This window comes from Budorcas taxicolor, chromosome 16, assembly GCF_023091745.1.
Source record: "Budorcas taxicolor isolate Tak-1 chromosome 16, Takin1.1, whole genome shotgun sequence".
Taxonomy (NCBI): Eukaryota; Metazoa; Chordata; class Mammalia; order Artiodactyla; family Bovidae; genus Budorcas; species Budorcas taxicolor.
Window position 1 is genome coordinate 38,543,517 of NC_068925.1, and position 20,861 is coordinate 38,564,377.

The 20,861-nt window shown below is 33.1% G+C and overlaps 1 protein-coding gene across 1 annotated transcript in view; it reads right to left on the minus strand.

The window, feature by feature from the left end:
- The window catches only part of KIFAP3 (kinesin associated protein 3), a 146,623-nt gene that overhangs the window by 96,952 nt on the left and 28,810 nt on the right, over positions 1 to 20,861 (minus strand). The window contains exons 4-9 of the mRNA XM_052653813.1: positions 20,571 to 20,626; positions 19,857 to 19,998; positions 13,052 to 13,151; positions 11,533 to 11,657; positions 9,626 to 9,724; positions 3,931 to 4,109 (exon numbers count right to left, since the gene is read on the minus strand). Coding sequence (XP_052509773.1) covers positions 3,931 to 4,109; positions 9,626 to 9,724; positions 11,533 to 11,657; positions 13,052 to 13,151; positions 19,857 to 19,998; positions 20,571 to 20,626 — 701 coding nt within the window. The remainder of the gene's footprint in view (positions 1 to 3,930; positions 4,110 to 9,625; positions 9,725 to 11,532; positions 11,658 to 13,051; positions 13,152 to 19,856; positions 19,999 to 20,570; positions 20,627 to 20,861) is intronic.

The window sequence follows — 20,861 nt, forward strand, 5'->3', positions numbered from 1 at the left end:
CAAATTATATATCTATATTCTATCATTCAACAGCAGAAAACTGATACTTTGTTTTTTAACAACTATCATTACAATAGTAAACCACTTAGGTATAGATCTAACAAAATATGTGCAAAATATGTATGCTTAAAACTAAAAAATCATGAAAGAAATCAAGAAAGACCTAAAAAATCGATAGTCCATGTTCACGGATTGGGAACTTCAATACGGTTAACACACGGTATCCTGCCAATAGACTCAATTCAGTCTCAATCAAGATTTCAAGATATTTTGTTTTCTTTAACAAAACAGACTACTTGATTCTAAATATATACGGAAAGATAAAGAATTTGAAGTAGCCAGAACAATTCTGAAAAACACCAACAACTTTTGAGGCCTCACTCTACCTGATTTCAAGACTTATTACAAAAGCTACAGTAATCAAGACAAACATGCATCAGCAAAAGCATAGAAACAGATTAATGGAACAGAAAAGGGTCTAAAAATAAAGTCACACTTACATGGGGCAATTGATTTTCAACAACAGTACAAAGGCATTTCAATAAGGTACAAAGGCAATTTAGTGGAGAAAGGACAGTCTCTTCAACAAATGGTGTAAGGGCAATTAGAAATCCATATTCAAAACATGGATGTTGATATATATGTAAAATTAATTAATCATATGTAAGCACCATATGTAAAATTAACTAAAAATGCATGGATCATAGACTAAAACAAAAGCAACAACACCAACACTACAAACTACAAAGCTTTTTGAAGAAAATCTCCATGCTCTTAAATTAAGCAAAGATTTCTTAGATATAACTTCAAAAAATAATCCATTGAAGTTTTTTTATATACTGGATTTAATAACAATTAAAACCTTTGCTCCTCACAGGAAAATAAAAACATGAACCATAAAAGGGAGTAAATACTTATAAAACATACCTTATAAAAGACTTACATTCAAAATACAAAAACAAGGCTCAAAAATTAGTAAGAAGATATGCAACCCAAGGAATACATATTCTCTCTGTTCTTAAATTCATATTCTAGAAAGACTTAGTCCCTTTTAAGCATATTGTATTTATACTAAAAAATTAAAACTCAATTTAAATCATTACTTGAAAGACTTTTTATGCAAACTAAATTTCCTTTAAAATACATAACCCCAAAAAGCAAGGTTAATATTAGTTCATTTCAACAGTAAAATGAACTCTTTATTTAAATAAATAATAAAATATCACAAACAAATCAGTTATCCCTCCCTTCTGTTCTTTTTAAATAAAATTGCCACAGGTTTCATCTGTTACTAATTATACTAAGCAATATTTTTCTTTCAAAAAAGCCACAGTACACACTGGTTGTTATAGAAAACTTAATAAAGTAACCTGGAGAGCTTTTTTTAAATTAATTAGTATTTCCATTGCACAGAATGAAATGTAAAATGTGCCAGGTAGGACAATCATATAGTTAAACACTAGACACTATGTTGTTCTTAAATTCAAATTTTAGAATGACTTAGTCCCTTTTAAGCATATTGTATTTATATTAAAAATGAAAACTCAATTTAAAAAATTAATCGAAAGGTTTTCTATGCAAACTAAACACAGTCTTCTAATCACATTTTTGACTGATAAAAGCCCAATCCCCAAAGCTAAATTTCGTAATTTTATCTCAATAATGCCCTCTCAATTTGATGCTTCTAAAATGAAATTTAGTTAATTAGTACTTTTATTGAAAGTTCTATGCAAAGTGACAGCTTATCAAACACTATGAGCAAATTTATTTCAGCATTTAAGTAATTATTTTTTAGTGTTTCTGAAAGCCAACATGTAAAAATTGCTTATACTTCATCTTAAAAAGCAACATAAAATGAATTCTGTCTTGGAAGCCGAGAGGAAGAGTAGGAGGCCAAATCCTGGAGATGTTTCCTTGAGCCAATTATTTAACCTCTCTAACTCTCTGCTACTTCATCTGTATAATTAAGAGTTAATCTACAAATGCAGACATAGATATTAGGTCTTGTTGAGCTCTAAGAATCCTGACTCTATAGAATACCCTTAGGAAAAATGAATTTTCCACAATGAAAGATGAAATGCACATCATGTACACTAAAATTCTTGCCAATCAAACTATTCTTATGACTTTGGATGAATTACCTTTTCTGATCCTCAGTTTTTCCTCCCCAATAATTTGTGACATTTGATAAGATAATTTATATTGTATCTTCTGAATCTATTATTTTACCAGAAAATAATTTTTCATTATGTTTCTGAGATCATCTTTTGACATAAATACATAAGAAGAAGAGTATTATCTAAATACAAATATAAGCAATGCATAGTAGATACATACTTAGGGCAAATCAATGTGAATTGTGCACACTTGTTAAAAGTGAACTTATTGCAAACACATAAATGGAAGAATATATTTCAACTTACAGCAAGGGGAAACAAATACTTAGCCACACTCTAACTATACTCAGGAGTATATATTAATATATCACCATGTCATATTCTTCTAGAATATAAGATCAATGAAAACAACATGTTTTTGATTAATTTAAGTAAATGCAATCCTAAAACAGTATCAGACACAGTGATCTTCAATAATCATCAAAACTAATGATGAAAATGATGCATACTAAATATTTTTTGGTAAAATAAAATTTCATGTATTTCAAGTATCAGAATTCAAGGCATTTAATAAACCTGATAAATCAGTCTCAGGTGTTCAAAGAGCACACCATGTCATTCAATAAGCATAAGTTATTTCCTAGCTCATTAGATTTTAAAAGAAGAGGAAAAAAAACAGGTAGAAATACTGTATATTTAGACTATCTGAAAGAGAATCCATTTATACTGATAATACACAGTCACCTAATGACTTGTAATAGCATATAGTTCTAAAAGTTTCCAATCAAGTTAAAGCCAGTGACCCAATAGTTTCACTCCTAGAAATCTATCCTAAGAAAACAAACAGAATATAGACAAAAATGCATGTACAAATGTGTCCACTAAAGTCTTATTTATAACAGCTAAAAGTATAAGCAACTTCAGCATCTGAAGGCAAGGTATGGTTATTGTATGATCTCTTTAACAATAACATCGTTCTTACAAAGACTCTTTAATGACACAGAAAAGAGCAGATAATTTTTATTCTGTCTTTATTTATTTACTTTTTTGTTGTGCCTTGTGGCATGTGGGATCTTAGGTTTCCCAACCAGGGACTGAACTGCACCCCTGCAGTGGAAGTGCAGAGTCCCAGCCACTGGACCACCAGAGAATTCCCTATTCCATCTTTACATCTTTCTGTATTACATATACTTTTAAGCTGGAGAAATAATATATGATCACTTTGTACCATTTATCAAAAATAACTGCATCAATACAATATAAGATGGCAAATGGGAACCTCCTGTAATGATACAAAAAGAAATGAAGATGGTACAAATAAAGAGGGCATTAACTAAAACAATGGCTCTGGGAACAGAATGAAGAGATAGCCTCAAGGGATCTATCAAGCAGAATCAACAGGCTGCAGCTACCAACTGGAACAATAAATGAGGAGGAGGCTGGGCTAAACTATACTGCTGCTGCTGCTGCTACACACTAATTCCAGAAATGCAGGAGAAAAAAGAGCTTAGGGGAAAATAATTAGGCCAGATGACTGAATCACAATGTAAAGTTAAAATGACTTTCTATATATTATGTTTAATGTGGAAAGATTCATTCTGTATATTAGGAAAATATTCTATTCAGAAAATTTCAACTATCTGGATTATTAACTAATAAGAAATATATTTCCTAATGAAGCTACTTAAGTGAATTACTGCTATTATAAATTTTTTTATTCAGAATTATCTTAATTGGGGGATAATGTGTTTACTTTTTATCAAAATATTCTAACTTGAAAATAGTGAACATGGACTGTTTCAACATAAGTTACCATGTCATTTTTATTCTCCATAAAAATGCTGAGTTTCTTTAAAAATGACACAACTAGAATAAGCAGCTCAAAATTGTCCCGATCAAGAGCCTTCACCAGCATGTGAACTATGTTCTTGTTCCTCATCTTCAGCTCTGTACGTGTATCCTCAGCAAGATTCAGAAGCAAATAAAGAGCAACTGGAAAAATAAAATAAACGAGAGTTAAATAAATAGCACGTCAAATCAACAATTTAATAAATCATTTCTACTCACTAAAGTGACAGATGTAGTTCTAAGAAGATAATGTTATCTTGAAAATTTTAACTAGCTATTCATTAGAAAATTATTAACACTGACATATATGCTATAATAAATAAAGCATATATATAATAATATTCTTATGATGTTGAGAAAGACACAATAACGAAAATAGGACAATGATTCCTACCTTTTTCAAACTAAAAGTTTCATGGTAATCAAATGTCAATTAAAGGTATATATTAGAAAATAATAACAGGAAAAGAGAGAAAAATAATTTTATACATGTGGAAAACAAGGTAAAATTTCAACACAAAAGGGCTGCTGTGTTAAAAAAAATGTACAGTATAGCCAGAGCTGAATTTAAGGATGTACATGTTAAGTCACTTCAGTCATGTCCAACTCTGTGACCCTATGGACTGTAGTCCACCTGGCTCCTCTGTCCACAGGATTCTTCAGGCAAGCATACTGGAGTGGGTTGTCATGCCCTCCTCTAGGGGACTCTTCTCAACCCAAGGACTGAACTAGCCTCTCTTATATGTCCTGCATTGGCAGGTGGGTTCCTTACCACTAATGCCACCTGGAGAGCCTCAATTTAAGGATCCTAAAAGACACTTACTCCTTGGAAGGAAAGTTATGGCCAATCTAGATAGCATATTCAAAAGCAGAGACATTACTTTGCCAACAAAGGTCCAACAAAGGTCCGTCTAGGCAAGGCTATGGTTTTTCCAGTAGTCATGTATGGATTTGAGAGTTGGACTGTGAAGAAGGCTGAGCGGCAAAGAATTGATGCTTTTGAACTGTGGTGTTCGAGAAGACTCTTGAGAGTCCCTTGGACTGCGAGGAAATCCAACCAGTCCATTCTAAAGGAGATCAGTCCTGGGTGTTCTTTGGAAGGAATGATGCTAAAGCTGAAACTCCAGTACTTTGGCCACCTCATGCAAAGAATTGACTCATTGGAAAAGACTCTGATGCTGGGAGGGATTGCGGGCAGGAGGAGAAGGGGATGACAGAGGATGAGATGGCTGGATGGCATCACTGACTCGAAGGACATGAGTTTGAGTGAACTCCAGGAGTTGGTGATGGACAGGGAGGCCTGCCGTGCTGCAATCCATGGGGTCGCAAAGAGCTGGACACGACTGAGCAACTGAACTGCACTGAAACCTATTTTTCATATTCATATGGGTCTTGCCCCAGTAGTATGGAATAATTAGTTTTAGACTAAATGCCACTCATGTCCAAACTAACAAATCTTAAGAGCAAGATCAAAAGGATTAAACTGTTTCCAAGTAATCTATGTCTCAAAATAAAGCTCACAAATATTGACAGGAATAAAATAATATTCATCACCTAACAATGAAAACTGCACATAATCCTGCCTCCAATCAAAGATTATTAACCATTCAAAAAAAGCAGGAGGGACTTCCCTGGTGATCCAATGGCTCAGATTTTGAGCTCCCAATTCTGGGGGCATCTGTTCAATCCCTGATCAGGGACCCAGATCCTGAATGCCCCAACTATCATGTGAATCACAACTAAGACCTAGCACAGTCAAATTAATTAACTAACTATTTTTTAAAAAGCAAGAAAACACAATCTATAAGGGGAAGAAAAATCACCCAGTTGAAAGTATCCCAGAACTGACACCACAATTAGAATGATGGAACAGGAATATTGAAAGTCATATAACTGTATTACGAATATTCTAAAAGTTAAGTAGAGACACGGAAGATATACATAAAGTTAAATCAAATGTCTAGCAATGAAAACTGCAATGCCTGAGATGTGTATACTAAATTGAATTAATAGTAGTTTAGAGACTGGAGAAGAAAAGATTACCGAAATTAAAACTAAAAACTATCCAAAATTAAACACACAAAGAAAAACAACAACAGCAAAAATGTAAAGATATCAACGAACTATGGAACCAACTTCAAGTGACCTAATATAACTGTAATTGGAGTCCCTGATTAGATAATAATTGGTAATTTTTCAAATTTGATAAAAAATATAAATCCAATTCCCAATAAGGTCAGTGAAATCCAAGAATAAGAAACATGAAGAAAGCTACATGAAAGTGAAAGTGAAACTGACTCAGTCGTGTCTGACTCTTTGAGACCCCATGGACTATACAGTCCATGGAATTGTCCAGGACAGAATACTAGAAGTGGGTAGCCTTTCCCTTCTACAGCATATCTTCCCAACCCAGAGATTGAATCCAGGTCTCCCACACTGCATGTGGATTCTTTACCAACTGAGCTATGAAGGAAGCCCAGCTACACCAAAGCATAATATAATTAAACTAGTCTAAACAAAAAAATGGCAAAAAGTATGTATGTGAATGCTCAGTTCTGAGTTGTGTCTGACTCTGTGACTTTACGGACTGTAGCTTGCCAGGCTCTTCTGTCTTTGGCATTCTTCAGGCAAGAATCCTGGAGTGGGTTGCCATTTCCTTCTCCAGGGGATCTTCCAGACCCAGGAACTGAACCTACTTCTCTTGCATCGGCAGGTGGATTCTTTACCACTGAGCCACTTACATACCTATCAATAATTATTTTAAGTGCAAATGAACTAAAAGCTCCAATCAAGGCATGCAGTGGCTGACTGGATACAAAAACAAGACCTATACATATGTTGCCTACAAGAGAATCAGTTCAGATCTAAAGCCACAAACTGACTGAAAGTGAGAGGATGGAAAAAGCTATTCCATGAAAATGCTAACAAAAAGAAAAATGGAGGAGCAATACTTATATCAGATAAATACACTTTAAGCCAAAGACTATAACTAGAAACAAAGGAGGACATGACATAATGATACACGGATCACTCCAACAATAAAATACAATTTTAAACACATATGCATATGGAAACACAAAGACCACAGTGAAAACAATCTTGACAAAGAACAAAGTTGGAGACATCGCACTCTCTGATTCCAAACTATACTACAAAGTTACAGTAATCAGAACAGTATGGTGTAGTACAAAAAACAGACACACAGATCAATGGAACAGAACAGAGAGTGCAAGAATAACTGTCAATCTATGACAATGAAGGCAAGAATATACAAGTGCTAAAGATGGCTTTTTCAATAAATAGTGTTAGGGAAACTAGACAGTTACATGTAAAAGAATCACACCGGACTACTTTTTCACACCATATACATAAACTCAAAATAGATTAAAGGCTTAAATATAAGACCTGAAACCATAAAACTCCTAGAAGAAAACATAGGCAAGATGCTCTATAACATCAACCTTAACAATAATTTTTTGAATATGTCTCTGAAGGTAAGGGAAACAAAAGTAAAAACAAACAAATCTGACTACATCAAACTAAAAAACTTATACACACCATTGGATACTATCATTAACAAAATGAAAAGGCAGCCTACTGAATGAGAGAAAATATTTGCAAATGACATACCTGATAAGAGGTTAATATCCAAAATATATCACACACAGCTAAACATCAAAAAATCAAACTCAATTAAAAAATGGGCAGAGGATTTGAAAAGAAATTTTTCTGAAGAACACATACAGATGGCCAACACACACATGAAAAACACTCAACATCACTAATCATCAAGCAAATGAAATCAATACTACACTGAGATAACACCTCACACCTGTCAGAACGGCTATTATCAAAAAGACAACAGATAAATGCTGGCAAGATGTGGACAAAAGTGAAACCTTGGTGTACTGTTGAAAGGAACATAAATTGGGTTCAGTCACTCTGGAAAACAATATGGTGTTCGTCAAAAAGTTAAAAACAGACCTACAATATGATCCAGCAATCCTACTTCTGAGTATACATCCAAAGGAAATAAAAGCATGATCTCAAAGACAGATTTGCACTCCCATGTTTACTCCAGTGTTATTCCTAACAGTTGAAATATGGAAGTGACCCTAGTGTCTACAGATAGATGAATGGATAGAGTTGATGTGAAATACACATTTATATAAAATATAATATATATTCCATAAAGAAATCTGAGCACCAGAGAATTGATGCTTTTGAACTGTGCTGTTGGAGAAGACTTTTGAGAGTTCTCTGAACTGCAAGGAGTTCAAACCAGTCAATCCCAAAGGAAATCAGTTCTGAATATTCATTGGAAGGACTGATGCTGAAGCTGAAACTCCAACACTTTGGCCACCTGATGCAAACAGCTGACTCCTTGGAAAAGACCTGATGCTGGGAAAGACTGAAGGCAGGAGGAAAAGGGATGACAGAGGATGAGATGGCTGTATGGCATCATCAACTCGATGAACATGAGTCTGAGAAGCTCAGCGAGTTGGTGATGGACAGGGAAGCCTGGCGTGCTATAGTCCATGTCGCAGAGAGTCAGACACGATTGAGCAACTGAACTGAACTGATAATATATATGAAATATATACTGTTATTACTTACATATGTTATATGTAACATATATATACAGAATAGGATATTATTTGTTACTAAAAAGGGATGGTATTCTGATTATTTGAGTCAACAAAGTTGGATCTTGAGGGCATCGTGCTAAGTGAAATAAGTCAGACAGGGGAAGACATACACTGTAGGTTCTCACTTATATGCTTTTACGTGGAATGTAAAAACTTTGACTTCACAAAAACAAGTAAACTGATGGTTACCAGAAGCTGTATTGTGGCAGAAATGGAGAGATGGTATTCAAAGAAATCAAACTTTCAATTATAAGATGAGTAAGTTCTGGGACCTAATATATAGCATGGTGACCACAGGTAAAGATAATGTATTGTATACTTGAATGGTGCTATGACAGTAGATGTTAACTGTTCTCACCATAACAACAACAGAATGGTAATTATGTGAGATGAAGGATTTTTTAAGTAATCTTATCGTGGTGAACATTTTGCTATATATACTTGTATCAAACCATTACACTGTATACCTTAAACTTATACAATATTTGTTTTATGTCAATTATATCTCAATAAAAGCTGGGTGAAAAACCAATAGTCAGCTAATTTCTTATAAATGATATAAGATTTTGCATCTTATCAATGGCTGAGAAATCATATTATTAAACTGTTAAATCTCTCAGCAAACCCTAGAAAGAGGAGACTTTTTTATTAAAGAGATATATCTTGAAAAGTTTTACATCAGTTTCCTAAGAAAGTAACAAAATTGTCACCATATAAGAAGACTCTTATTACTGAAAAGGTCACACATTGGATTAAAAAACCCTTTCTGATCAAAACAATTTCAAGAATGTAATTTATACATTTAAGAACTAAATGGGGCCTTTCAGTGGAAAGATAGTGGAGTGAAATTTAAAACATTAATATCAATGCTAAAGACAAGATTTTGTAGCACATTAAGATTCACAGACTTTTCAATTATTCTGACATCAGCTTTATTCATCTGACAAACATAAAACAAACTAAATGTACAGTAAGCACTCTGTTGCATTCTCATTGCTTAGGTATTCATACCTCGTAACAGTTGTTCCTGTTTTACCACAAGCCCCTGGTATTTTTTAAATGTTTTTTCATAATCTTTTCTCAAGGTTTGGTTTTCAGGGTCTTCATCAAGTAAACAAGTTAAGGATCATCCATATTCAATGAAGCAAAGTAAACCTACTGAAAAACACTATGAAAAACTATTAAATTTTATGTGCAATTTTACCCAGTTATTTTCTGCAACCAAGAGTTTAATTAAAATATTCTTCTCTGCACAATAATTGTGTTAGAATAGAACTTCTTAACCTAGGGTTCAAGGATGTGCTTGCAGACCTTGGGTAAACACATGTTTAGGCTTCACCAAATACATAAATCCTTAAAAATTGTATGCATTTTACAAATGTGCACAAGTCTCCAACTTTCACCAGATTAAAAACTGGGTCCATGAACCAAAAAGGTTACAGCGTTAAAGAATGGTTTAGTTGGTAAGGATAGTGAATTCTACTTCAGACAGATGTCTAGTATATTCAAAGGATGTTGATTAGATCTAAAGCTTGTTAGCACCCTCTTCAGACTACATACAAAAATAAAATACCCCAAAGCAAGAGAAAAACATTTTAAAATTATATCTTATAACCCCAAACAGTTCCCTGCACACCTGCAGAAATAACCAGTTACTGCAGTATGACTTCAGGATACCCAAGCATTCAAAAGCATCCCCTTTGTTGAATGCTACTTGCATGACAACACAGTTTCCCCCTCAATTTTTGGAAATTTTAGGTACATTCAGTAAACTTGGGACTCAAGAAATTACCTACAGCCTCTAGGATTATTAAGTTATCCACATGGGTTAAGTCAATACCAATCTAGATGTCAGTAACTTAGAGCACGCACAGAAAATTTCTAAACTTGTAAAGATCCTAATTAAGAAAAGTCAAATCTGTGTGTGTGTGTGTGTGTGTGTGTGTGTGTGTGTATTTTTATAGTGACTTGGGGATCTCACCAAGGGGAGGTAAAAACATGAGATATTGGGCACAACAAAAACAATATTTTTAGTTTTTAAAAGAGATCAATAAATTTTGGGTTCAAAAGAAAGTGACCAATATAGCTTGTTCATCTGCAAAACATATCATATGAAGACACATATGAGTAAGTCTGGGCCTTCAATTAAAAATTACAGTTGTAAAAAAAAAAAGAATTACAGTTGTAGAGGAAATATGATCAGTATCTTTAAATATAAGAAATGAGATATTGAAGAGAATATCCTTATTCTATATTGCTTCAGTTTGCAAGACTAGAATCAAAGAATAGAAGTTATTGGGAAGTAGACTTTGGTACACTAGGCAAAAGAGCATTATAATGAGTAGAATGCCAAAGCACAGAATGAGTTAAAGAATAAGCAGTGACATGTCAAAGAAGAGACTAATAATCCATTGGTAAGGAAGTTGCAGAAAACATTAATGTTTCTTTCATGGGTTCTATGATTCTACAGGCATCTCAAATCTGTATGTATTTTTAAAAATAATTTTTGTACTTAATTAGAAAAATAGAATTTAAAACTATGTTCTTCACCAAAGTCACACTCATTCCAATCAAAGCTACCTTATTTCAAAGAGAGAACTACATAGGCCAACAGTGGTGAGCCAGACTTCAGCTTACTAAATGGTCTTAGGGAACATAATAGCACAGTCACTTAGAAACTCACAAATTCAGTTATCCAGGACAACAATCATTTATTCCTCTAGCTTATCACCTAATCAAAGTTAAAAAAAGATAAACACTATATGTGAAAATATATTCATTCTGTTAATTTCAATCTTCATCTTAACCTTCAATACACTATTGCATTTTTCCAAGTAATGTGAGTGACAAAATAAAATCCCCTCTACCCAAAGCTCACAGGCAACAGCAGTGGAGTGAAATGCTGCCTCAAAGGATATCAGCTTTCTTCTTCTTAGAAAGTTCTTCTTGCCAAAGCTCATGTCTTTTTAATTCATGATCAATGATATTCATACACAGAGCTCCAATTTTATAGTGAGTGATAAGTCCATGAAACTGAGAAAAGCTTTAAAGAAGAGTTTTTAGTATGTATTTAAAGGAATATATTTTGAGGCTTCAGGAAATCTGTTTTGGATAAACACTGTACAAACAATGTAAAACAGACTTTACATACATATTTTAATAAATGAACATACCCAGAGTATACTAGGAAGACTTGAAATTGTGAGATTACTTTAAATATATTTTAAAATACAATCTTTACTTGAAATGAAGTAATTTTTAAGTTAAAAATTGAACAAAATGAGTTTTTGCAACTAACCACCATTTGAACTATTTCAGGTTCAGTTCAATTCAGTCACTCAGTCGTGTCCGACTCTTTGCGACCCCATGAATCACAGCACGCCAGGTCTCCCTGTCCATCACCAACTCCCGGAGTTCACTCAGACTCACATCCATCGAGTTTAGATATCCTCAAAATAAAATTTCAGACTACCACCAAACAAAACTAATAATATAACAGTACTATTATTTATGCTAGGAAATAAACTAGTTAAGTATTAACAATCAGGTTTTATATGTTTCCTAGGCACTTTACTCAACCGAGTACTTATTCAGTAAATTTTTATTTTGCTAATGCTGGCACATTTTTAGAACAGAGGCAAAAAATTCCCTAGAATTTCTGAAAAGTCAGAAACTTTTCACATTGCTTCAATAAGCATCCTTCTAAAGAATAAATGTCTATAAATGATATACATGAATACATAACAGGAACACATCTGCAAACATATATAGTGGATATACACAAGGATAGCTGACCCTTGAATCATGCAATGACTGGGGTGGTCAACCCTCTGTGTCATCAAAAATGTACATATAACTTATAGTGGGTTCTCCATATTGGTGGTTCTGCACAAATTCAACTAGTACCTTCATATAGTATAGTGGTACATATTTAGTGAAAAAAACTACATACAAGTGGACCTGTGCAGTTCAACCCCATGCTGTTCAAGGGTCAACTATATATAAAACAATAACACTTACTGGCACTTACTCTAGGTCAAGCTTTTTTCTAATACCTATCTGAAGAGGCTGCTACTATTACTTTCCAAAATTACAGATGTGGAAACTGAGCATAGAAAGGTTAAGTTAAGTAACTAAGACCACAGAGGTTAAAACAGCAAGATTTGGATTCAAATTCAGAGAGTCTATTTCCAAAGCCCATAACTCTTAAAATTTATACCATTATATTATCCTACTGCATATGCACATGCTTGATGAATGTAGACTGAAAGAAAGACAGAACAACAAAGGGGACAGAGAATGGAAAATAGAAGTTGAGAGGCAGAGCACTGTTAGACACATATGGAGACTGAGAAAACTAGTGATCTACTATTTAAAGCAATGACACAGACAGAGAGAGAGATATTAGAACTTTTATTTCCTAATTTTTACACTTACCTGGAAAAGCAAAAAAAGATGTATATTATGTTTGTAGCTAACTCAACACTTTGTTTCCAGTCTTCCCTCAGGACTCTTGCTAATGCACCAAGGGCAGTATCTAAAGAAAAAGGGGATGTACAAAAATGATCACTCAGAATCAACTCTGATAGAAAGGGTAATTGGTTTTAAATGTCTACTTATCAATAAATAACAAAGCTAAGGTAGAACTGGGACAAAAAGTAGGATGCTTCTTTCCAACATAAAAACAGAAAGCTATTTTAAAAATTTAAATATTAAAACTCGGAGAAGGCAGTGGCACCCTACCCCAGTACTCTTGCCTGGAAAATCCCATGGATAGAGGAGCCTGGTAGGCTGCAGTCCATGCTAAGGGTGGGACATGACTGAGCGACTGCCCTTTCACTTTTCACTTTCATGCAAGCATTGGAGAAGGAAATGGCAACCCACTCCAGTGTTCTTGCCTGGAGAATCCCAGGGACGGGGGAGCCTGGTGGGCTGCCATCTATGGGGTTGCACAGAGTCGGACACGACTGAAGTGACTTAGCAGCAGCAAATACTAAAACTCAACAACATGCAACTTTAAGTCTATTATCATAAACAGAAAAATAAAATATAATTTAAACAAAGTAACAAAATAAGAGTACTATGAATGACAATAAATAATGAAAAGAACCATTTAATTCTTAATTTTCATTTCTATATGCAACTGCAGTGGCCAGGTTTTTAAAATCTGATTTAATGTATTTGTAAGAAAAAAAAAAATTGCTTAAGTCTAAAAAAATAATGAGCAGTTTATAGCAGGATAACACTAGCTTCACTGAAGCAAATTAATAATCAAACAAAACTTATAAACTGAAAAATAAGTCTAATATTTTAATGTCATGTTAAGCTGATGCTAACAGGCAAAAATAGAGCAAAAAAATCTTCCCCAAAACTTCAGGCCAGACTGATAAACATCCCTGTTAGGCCTTTCGCTTTAAAATGGTAAAATCAATGAACTGATTAATGAGAATTACTATACATTAAGTAAACATACAGTAATGTGACTACTTTCAAATAGTATTGTTCATGACTGACTTAAAATCATTAAAAACTGAAATAACTGTATTATATAGAGATCATAATTCAACTTTCTATAATAGGCATGTAGGATATATTGTGAACTGTATTATCAGTATTTATTATGATGATAAAAGTAGTTTATTTGAGCTTTCTGGCCATTCACATTATGGAACAACAAGAATTCACTATATATTGTAATCCATTAAGTGGGGAATTTTTTCTACAAGTTGAAAAATATTCCATAATAGCATTTCATGATATTATTCATATTTATACTCATATATATATACCAGAGCACTGGTATAATACAGGCCTTGAACAAAATTATTCTGAAGTCAAATAAATAGACAATATGTAAAAGCTTTAAAAAGTCTTAATAAAGACCTGGTTTAGCTTTGTTTAATTCTGTATTACCAAAGGCATTTCATCATTATTAATCCAGAGGATTCAGTACTTCTTAGAATATACTTTGGAAAATGATGTGCTATAATGTCATGAATTTAACATTTTTCTTTACTGAGGAATAGAAAAATGTCTAAAAAAACCTATAGCTATAGGAATTATTTACAGGTAATGAAATAAACCAGAAGAAAATAGAAAGGTTACAAAATATTAAAATAAACCCCAAATTAATTTATAAGTTGAATGTAATCATAATTAAAATTTCATTATGATTTTCTTAGAGAATATAATAAAGTGATTGCTAAATAATATATAACAAAATGTATAAGACCAGCAACAACACTTTCAAAAAAAAAAAAATCAACTCACTGGAACATGTCTCCTACTTATTCTAAAACTCTAGTCAAAGTACAAAACAAAACGTATCAAAACTAGTATGATACTGGAACGGAAATGATCAAATAGATCAATAGAAAAGAAAATAGAGTATCAAAACACACCTATGAATATATCAGAGCAGTACCTGGCACAGAATAAGCTTTCAAGAAGTATCTACTGAGTAAAAGAATGGCTGGCCTATATTAATAATAGAAAAGGCATTTCAAATCTTTGGGAAAAGAAGGAGTATTCAATATGTACATTGGAATAACTGGCTATAAAACATGGAATAAAATAAAATTACACCTCTACTGCTCACTTTCAACAAAAATGAATTCCAGGGCCAAGCACTTCTGGAACAGCAGACTAAGGACCTCCAAAAATCCACTCCTCCATAAGCAAATATAATACTGGTAGAACTTTTCAAAATCAAATTTTTTTAGATCTGGAACTTAAGTAGTTTTGTGACAACTCGAGAAGAATTTATCTGAGAAACAGGCTGACTTGGTAAAAACAGTGAACTCTGTGGCATTTCAACTTGCTCTAGTTCCATTTCCTCCATGCAACTTTGTGGAAACTTTGAAAACCAAGAGCATCGTATCTGTGAAAAACAGTAGCCCAGCAGCAACTGGAGGAGAGCGAGCAGTGTGGTCCTCCCCTAGGTCTGCACTCTGGTGAATTATCAATACCTGATACATCAGGACGCTTGCTGAAAAGCTCCATTTCTATGGGTTTGCTTTATTTAACATGACTCAGAGATTGCTCTTATAAACAACCTTAGTACCAGGGCATTTGCTGAAAACTACTAGTAGCAACATTACAGCTATGTGCAGCAGCCTAGCCAACTGGAATTAACAAGAGGCTGACCAAAACACTTTGAAAAGAAAAACTGGGAAATAATATATTCACAGGGTCTTGAAAGCCTCCAACATATTCCTGGTACTCTAGATGGTCAGGCACATGTGCAGGAATGGCCTCATGTCAGGGAAAGCCCTAAAAAAGCCTAGTCTCTCATCTCTACCCAACCTTGACACAATATTCAAACAGCAATTAAAGGCTAAGGTTTGTAAACTACTTGCTTGAGCACTGAAGACATCCTCCTGCCCATACGTTCATACCCACAGCCCCTCAGCAAAGGTTAGGATACTTGGTTCCAGGCATCTAAAGAAATCTCTATCAAATCATTAGTTACCACTAAACGGAGCAGAGGCTTCAGTGATTGCATGGACAAATAATACAGACTTTATAGAAGTAATCCAGGAAAATCATTAAAAAAACAAACAGTAAAAATAACAAGCCCAGAAGGGAGTGGAATTCTGATTTCCAGAGTTGCTACAATATTATTTCAATAACAATAACAAAAATACAATACATACAAAGAAAAAAGGACAGTATATCCCAAACTCAAGGAATATAGCATTGAATACAAACAATCCAGGAGGAAGCTCACATTCTGAATTTATGAGTCAAAGATTTTAAATTATTTTAAGTCACTATAAATATATTTAAAGAACTAAAGGAAATCATGTCTAAAGAATTAAAGGAAATACGAGAAGGTATGAGAATGCTGTCTCACCAAAGAATATCAATAAGGAGATACAAATAATACAAGATGAACCAAACAGAAATTCTGAAGTTGCAAAGTTCAACCTCTGAAATGAAAAAGTCATTACAAGGTCTTAACTACAGATGAGAATTAGAAAAAAAAATCAACAAGTATAAAGGCAAGTTGATTAAGATTATCCAGTCTTGAACAGAAAGGGAAAAAAATGAAAACTATTAAGAGAACTTCAAAGACCTATATGACATCAACAAGCTTACTAACATGGGAGTCCCAAGAGAAGAGTATATACAGAGGAAAGAGCTGAATAAATACTTATGAAAATAATGGCCCAAACTTTCTAAATCTGATGAAAATCTGCATATCCAACAAGCTCCACAAACTTCAAGCAAGATCAGCTAAAAGATATCACCACTTAGACACATCAGAGGGCATCCCTGGTGGCTCAGAAGGTAAAGAATATGCCTGCAAATGTAGAAGACTTGAGTTTGATTCTCAAGGTCAGAAATATCCCTTGGAGAAGGGAATGGCTCCCCAACTCCAGTATTCTTGCCTGGAGAATTCCATGGACAGAGGAGCCTGGTGGGCTACAGTCCGTTTGGATTGCAAAGAGTCCGTAGTCAAACGGGCAAAAGCCAAAGGCAAAGGAAACACTGAAAGTAGCAAGAGAAAATTAATTCAACATGTTCAAAGGGTCCTCAATAAGATTAACAGCTGATTTCACATCAGAAACCACAGAGACATAAAGCCAGAGGGATGACACAGTCAAATTACTAAAAAAAAACAAAACAAAAAACCTTTGACAATTTGTTGTTAGCATTATGAGAAATACAAAAGAGATTCCATCAGGCTGAAGTATAAGGACATTAGAGTGTAACTTAAATCCACACAGAGAAATAAAGAGCACCAGTAAAGGTAACTCTCTCTGTATCTAAAAGACATTATAAACATATTTTTGACTGTATTATTTTCTTCTGATTTTAAAATGCATATATCAATAATTATATTTCTTGCTGACAGGCTGATAATATATACAGATGTAATATGTATGAATTCATAGTATAAAGATGTGGGGTGGGAAGTATACTGAAAAAAAGGTTTTATGGACTATTAAAATTATATTGGCATTAAGTTAAACTAGATTTTTAAAACTTAAGTTGGTATCTGTAATCCGAGGGTAACTACTAAGAAAGTTAATTCAGGAAAACACATAATAGTAAATTAATAAAAAAAGAATTAAAATGGAATACAAGACAATATTTCACATAAAAGAAGGCAGTCACGGAGAGACAGAAGATCAAAACAAGATAAACAGAAAACAAACAGAATGTTAGATGACAATCCCACTTTATGAGTAATTATTTTAATGGTAAATAGAATAAACATGCCAATCAAACGGAAGATTATTCAAATGTATTAAAAATATGACCCAACTCTATATCCAATCTAACAAAAACACTTCAAATTCAAATACACCAAAAGGGTGACAGTTAAAGAATGGAAAAAGATATGTCAAGGGAAAAAAAAGACAATAGACTGAAAGTAACTATTTCTAAGTACATAAAAGAAAAAGGATATATATCAATAGATGAATGGGTTTGAACTGCACACAGGTCCATTTATACTTGAACATGGACTTAAATTTATGTATGCATGTGTTGACCTGGGCAGTTCAAGCTCATGTTGTTCAACGGTAACCTGTACATGATCCATGATTGGTTGCATTCACAGATGTAGAAGAAATGGATATGGAGGACCAACTATGAGACCTGAATATCTGCAGATTTTGGTATCTTTGGCATCCCCTGGAATCAATCCCCCGTGGATACTGAGGGATGACTATATATATACATATATAAAAAAAGATGTATATTTATATGTAAATATACATATATTCACATGTATGTATAAATACAAGCTCCACAGGGTAGGAATTCCAAAAGTCTAGTGACATGAGAAAAAGATCGAACTCATTAGAAATCAGGTAAATGCAACTTAAACCAAAGAGGTACTGTTTGTTAGCAACAACACAAAGGCAAAAATGTTTAAGTTTTACAGCCTTCATATTCCATGGGTCTGGATATACAGTGGCATAAACAATTTGGAGGACAATTCAACAATATCCCTAAGACATTACGACCTGTATTTCTGTATAACTTTTGTTTCTGTGTACACACTAAAAAACCCCCTGGTTTGTATATATAAATAAGAACAAAGATGTTCACTGAAGTTTCCTATTGGAAAATTTGGAAATTTTAAGACCCAATTTTAAAGTCTAATAACCATCAATAGGGGAATGGCTAAAGAATATGTATATAACTTCATAAAATACAATAATCAAAAGTAGTTCAAAACTAATTAACACTGTATGTAGCTATATGCATGTAATCTCAAAACATTACTACATGGAGAAAAAATTACCAAGTAAGAAGTATGATATAATTAACATAAAAATTCACTCTATATTTTAACACAGGAAAAAAATCCTCTATATATATTATGTGTAAAAGTATGGAAAAGATATGCAAGAATGAATTCCAAATTCCTAACAGATTATAGAGTAATGGTCAAAGGGGTTTTATCTGTAATACTCTAATTTCTTAAAAAGAATATATGAATATATGAGTTGCACAATTTAGAAAATATTTTAAATGTACAAATTTCCTAACTGGAATATTGGTAATATCCTATGACTCTCTGGATAGATCCCAGGATATTTTGTCCAAGCTAGAAAGTACAGATGTACGCTGGACCAGCTCCATAAAAGGAGTTTGACAATAGATAAAAAGGTATTATCATGTGACAGAAATTAGATCATAATGATATCTTCTATATTTTAATTTTGGCTAAAGTATAATCAGAAAATTATAATAATTCTATAGTGGTATTCTATAGTGTTAAAACGAGAAAGAAGGTTTTAAGAGTATTGTATCTCCTTTTTTTTTTATTACCTAGCACTTCTAGTGAAAAGAAAGCAAATACATGGCATGAAAGTCAAGCTAAATGAAATTTAAAAGAGTACTATTTTGGGCTGTGCTGTTTAAAAAATATTGGAACTGTAATTTAATGAAAGCATACACGTGCAATTGTCAAAAGTCTGATTTTATATCCTAATTGAAAGAATAAAAAGTCTTCCAGAATAGAAGAAAATAAACAGTACCATTAAGACTTTATTTTTCTTGTTTAAATTATTTGTCCATTCTCCAGAGAATATTTAAACATTATGCCTACGTGTTAAGAAACTGGAGTAAGAAGGGAAGTAATAAACATCTGGAAAACAATTGCATTTCTAAGTTTGATATAAATAATTTTAGCTTACCTCTCTATTATAATAATTTAAAAATCATATTCACAATAATTTTAAACTTTAAACATTTATAGATATAAGTCCATAAATTCTACCATTCAGTAGTAGTTCTTCCAAGTTATCAGGATTTCGAGCAAGCTGTAGGATCAAAGCAGAACCCCGAACCTTGTCAGGAATATCTTCATATAATAACTCAATGTACTCATCCATGTCATTAATGTTAGCAACTTCATCAATCTGAAACAAAGGAAGAGGAAGGAAGTACTCTAAAAGAACAGCAGCGCTCAACAGAGTTGTCAAAGGAATGATATTTTGTGATCAATATATTGCTCTTGATAATGAGACAAGTTTTCAAAGGACTCATGGTAGCAATCTTTTTGTACATAGTAGCAATCTTTTTGTACAGGGAGAGATTAGATCTTTGGGTGATGGAACTTCAATATGAAAATAGTCATAAACCATATGATAAAAACAGGATGTAAACAAACTCTAAAACTGGCCTATTTATATTAATAAAGTATCTTAAATGTAATGTAAAATTGTATCTACCATACTATATTAAACACTATTTTAAAACACACTGCAATTAGAATAGCTAATACTTTTCACAATTTATGAAAATAAATTGTCTAAAAAACATACCCAATAATTTTTTCCTTTATTAAATATTTATTTTCTATCTTTTTTGGGAACTTTAAGTTCAACCACTTCTAAAAATTCCACACTTGTCTAATGTAACTATAGGAACTACTGATGGTAAAAGCATTACCTTACAATCAGTTCTCTAATATATAAAAATACAGTCTTACCTCCATTCCTTCAAAAGGAGGTGGATCTTTAGGCTTGCTTGACTTCTCTTTTTTTTCTGTAAAAAGATTTTGTTTTAATGAGAAGAACCAGGATTTTGGATTTCTGGCTAATTTTTATTTTCAGCAGCTGAGTTTAATTCTAGCTAAGCTGGGGATCTTAAAATGAGTAATTTATGAGGTAATCTTTTTCCAATGTATAAAAAATGCTCATCTATAATACATTTGTTCTAATGAGGATATCCAGGAGAGTTTAATAAAATATATAAATAATCTCCAAGTTACGTTAGGTCG